This window comes from Macrobrachium nipponense, chromosome 4 (assembly GCF_015104395.2).
Source record: "Macrobrachium nipponense isolate FS-2020 chromosome 4, ASM1510439v2, whole genome shotgun sequence".
In the NCBI taxonomy this organism is placed as follows: Eukaryota; Metazoa; Arthropoda; class Malacostraca; order Decapoda; family Palaemonidae; genus Macrobrachium; species Macrobrachium nipponense.
In genome coordinates, this window is record NC_061100.1 from 106,244,455 (window position 1) to 106,248,108 (window position 3,654).

A 3,654-nucleotide genomic window follows, 5' to 3' on the forward strand; every position below is an offset into this window, starting at 1 on the left:
GCGCTGTAATGCTAACCAGAACCTTCCCCCTCCACCCCCCCACCACCACTCTCTCTCTCTCTCTCTCCTCTCTCTCATTTTTGGTCCTAGATATTCAAATCGCCCTCACGTTCTCAATGACTCCCATATTTTATTGTTGCTGTTGTTGATGGTTGTTCCTTGACAATCTCATAATTTTGGTTTTACTCGGCATTATTTTCTCTGAGATTAGATTAAACAGCATTGGACATAGAAGGAATCGCTGTCTCAAACCTTTATCAATTTCAAAATTTATAAAGGTTATAAGGAAATGAAGACGCTACTTGTGGACGCCAAGCTCGATAAATAAATGAGATTATTTTATCAAAACGAAGGCCTATTCTCTTTTCAGTATTTACACGGGAGCATTATTGGTGTTGTTGTAAGTAAAGCGAATGACGCTGCATGTGAAATTCATTGGTTATTCTACTGATAACAACACCTGTGATGTATCAAACAACAATCCACTGATCATCAAACGACACAAACAAAACGCAGCTTGCTCAGGGGTAGCTATGGGTACACATGCCCGGCGCCCTAATCGGAAACGACCATCGGTTCAATGAACCGCTGGGTCCTGCAATGGACCACTTCCATCGGTGATGATATGGTCACGGTTGGCTTTTCACATGCTGGTAGGCCTACCATTCATCCACTCAGGCAACGCAAGCCTATTCCTTTTGAAGTTTGCGCACGCACGAAGTAATCTCAAAATAATATAATCATATGTGAAGAATCAGCGCATGAACCTTTAATTGAAATGGTTTTCATGTTTATTGTCATTTCTTTCCAATCTATTAAACCACATACCGTCTTATTTTTGGGAGGTGTTGATACAGAAGGCCTAGAATGATGCACTGGCCTAGCAAACATGCATCGAGAGTTGCACCACTCAGCCATAACACCCTCTCGTTTTTTTTTTTAAACATTTGTCAGTAAACCACGTACATTAGTGTGTGCGTGTGAGTGGTGTGTGTGTTGTGTGTGTGTGTGTGTGTGTGTGTGCAAATTCGTGTGAGTTTTATGCCTTTTCTTAGGCTAATCTTTGAATACTTAAATCCACCGTAAAGTTTTACTTTCATTTCCCATTTTACTTTAAAATATGTATTGAGTCATTTATGTTGCTTCTATTTTCATGTTAGAGTATGAAGGAGCATAAATTCCTCATGGTCAAAATAGAAAATTTCACATGATTTACTTAAGACAACTACAATAAACATATTTAAATTTGCTGACGAACCCCTGAACACCACAACAAACATTAAAGTTGCGTGTTTGAGTTTATTCGACTCTTCTAAAAGATACTATAAATTGATTGGCAGGTTAAGATCATGATTGCAATAGCGGGAGTTATTCACGTTTACTCTTGCGAAGTGTTGCAACGTAATAGAGGCAATATTGCTACAGCGAGTAGCGAGCATAAGATTTCATATACAATGAATTAGCGGACGCGAAACCTTGAATGGGCAGAGAAACTTCTTTTGCAAGATTGCTTTGTTTTGATTCGCAAACACTCCATGCAGACCACGATCAGATTCACACTTTGCCTGCCACCTCGGTCGCCGCGAGTTCGATTCTCGAGCATTCCATTGTGGTTGAGAGATGTGAAATTCTGGTGAGAGAAGTTCACTCTGGACGTGGTTCGGAAGTCACGTCAAGCCGTTGGTCCCGTTGCTGAATAACCACTGGTTCCATGCAACTAAAAAACACCATACAAACAAACGATGAGATTCACTTGTAAACAAATGCCATTCTACATGTATTTCATATATCTGTTTCCATGTAAGTTACACGATAAGTCGGCATGTATTAATGCAAGGGTCAAATTCAATGAAGAATTGAAGGATAGACACGATTCTAGGCGCGCAAAAAAAAAAAAAAAAAAAAAAAAAAGTGGGAAAATAAGACGCATTTTTACGAAAAGCAAAAACAGCAGTAAATTCGATAGATCACAGGCAGAAGAAGCCTTTGCTTACCCGCCATCCATCGATGTCATGATGGTTTACTCTCTCCCGCTACGCGGAGCTCAGCTAGCAACGACGTACGGCTCACGACGACTGACAGACTAGTCTCTCTCTCTAGTCATCCCGCAAGTCGATAGCCTGGGACCCGGGCCGCACTGGACGCCATATGATACAGCTCGCGATGACTTTACATTTCTCTCTGGTGTGAGTTTGTATATCTGACGTTAACCATGTCTCGGTAACATCGCGGAGAGAACTGGGGGTGAACTGTATCTCGTGGCGGACGCTCTCTCTCTCTCTCTCTCTCTCACTCTCCCTCTCTATGCAAAATATCACTGTAACTTCCCTCTTCCTTTCATATTTTATACCTTAAAATGGATCCATGTACCTGAAAGTCTGTCGACTGTGGTGGGGTGCAACTGGATTGGGAAGGCTTGCTTGCTGACAATCAATAGGCAAAATCTACTGGAGTTAACTCCTTCATGCGGTAAAACGTTCATGGTACTACACATTATATATATATATATATATATAATATATATATATATATATGTATATTTAAAAAGATTACACACAAACACACACACACACACACACACACACATATATATATATATATATATATATATATATATATATATATATATATATATATATATGTATATATATACACATATACATATATGTACATATATATTGTCAATCGTGATGGTCTCCGCCATTTTAGCATCCAATTCGAGAGGTCCTGCCCCGGGAATTTGAACGAATGCAGCAGGGCTGCCCCTAGCCGGAGTCTCACCACCTACCCACCTATCCTAGACCAGTCTCCTCCCCGAGGTCTCTTACTTTCAGATGCCACCGCAAGACGGCAGCGCCAGGCTGGCACCCCCCCAAATGGGGAATCATACTGCAAGTATAGGCCTCAAACAAAAGAGACAAAAGGTTCCTGACCAGTAGAAAACCCTCCAGGGGGGGGGGGGGGTGAACCCCCACCTTCGCAGGACGCGCGGCAGGAAACCGAGGCGTGGGTGGCTCTTCTTCACTGTTTGATAGCCTTAGGAGGTGGACGTGCTGGCCTCTGTCCGCCCTTCCGAGCGGCAACTGTCTCTCCCTTAAAAGGTAGGTGTCTGTTGTATGAGAACCTCGTACCCTAACCTATCCTTCCTCCTTCCCCATGATAGCATCCCATCCTTCCCTCCTATCCGTACAGAAAGAAATCCTATCCACCGATCCTTTGTTTCCTCTCCCTCTCCTGCCCTCCGGCGTGCCCTCGTGGCGGCCTTGCCCAAGACCGTCTCCCCTCACCTGAGCGCAGTCTCTCTCTCCATAATGTCTAAGTGCTAACCGTTTATAATTAGCAGTCATAGCCAAATGTGTAATTCCTATAAGACTTATTGCTACGTCCATTAGTAGAAATAATCTGTATAAGTCAAATAGTGCAGTGTAAGAAATTGCTAAGTGGATTAGCGTATCTGTGCATATTAACTAGTCTTTAATTGTCGTAAATTTCCCTTTCAGGGACGAGAGTACATTTGCTGAGCTCCACCCCGTAATCTGGTTACGAACCGGATATCGTACATTCCACTCCATAACAAGCCCCTTGCAGCTTCAAGCTCCAGCGGTTAGCCACGGTTAACCAGAAAATTTATGTATCCGTTGTGCCTTCTTAATT

At 42.6% G+C, this 3,654-nt stretch overlaps 1 protein-coding gene across 2 annotated transcripts in view; it reads right to left on the bottom strand.

The window, feature by feature from the left end:
* The window catches only part of LOC135211054 (luciferin sulfotransferase-like), an 18,118-nt gene extending 15,948 nt beyond the window's left edge, over nucleotides 1–2,170 (bottom strand). Inside the window, exon 1 of one of the 2 annotated variants that reach the window (XM_064244111.1) lies at nucleotides 1,995–2,170. In XM_064244111.1, coding sequence (XP_064100181.1) covers nucleotides 1,995–2,014 — 20 coding nt within the window. In that variant the 5' untranslated portion in view covers nucleotides 2,015–2,170. Of the gene's footprint in view, nucleotides 1–1,475; nucleotides 1,619–1,994 lie in introns of those variants that run through there. The other variant, XM_064244110.1, reaches the window with a different exon arrangement.
* Between the last annotated feature and the right edge of the window lie 1,484 nt (nucleotides 2,171–3,654).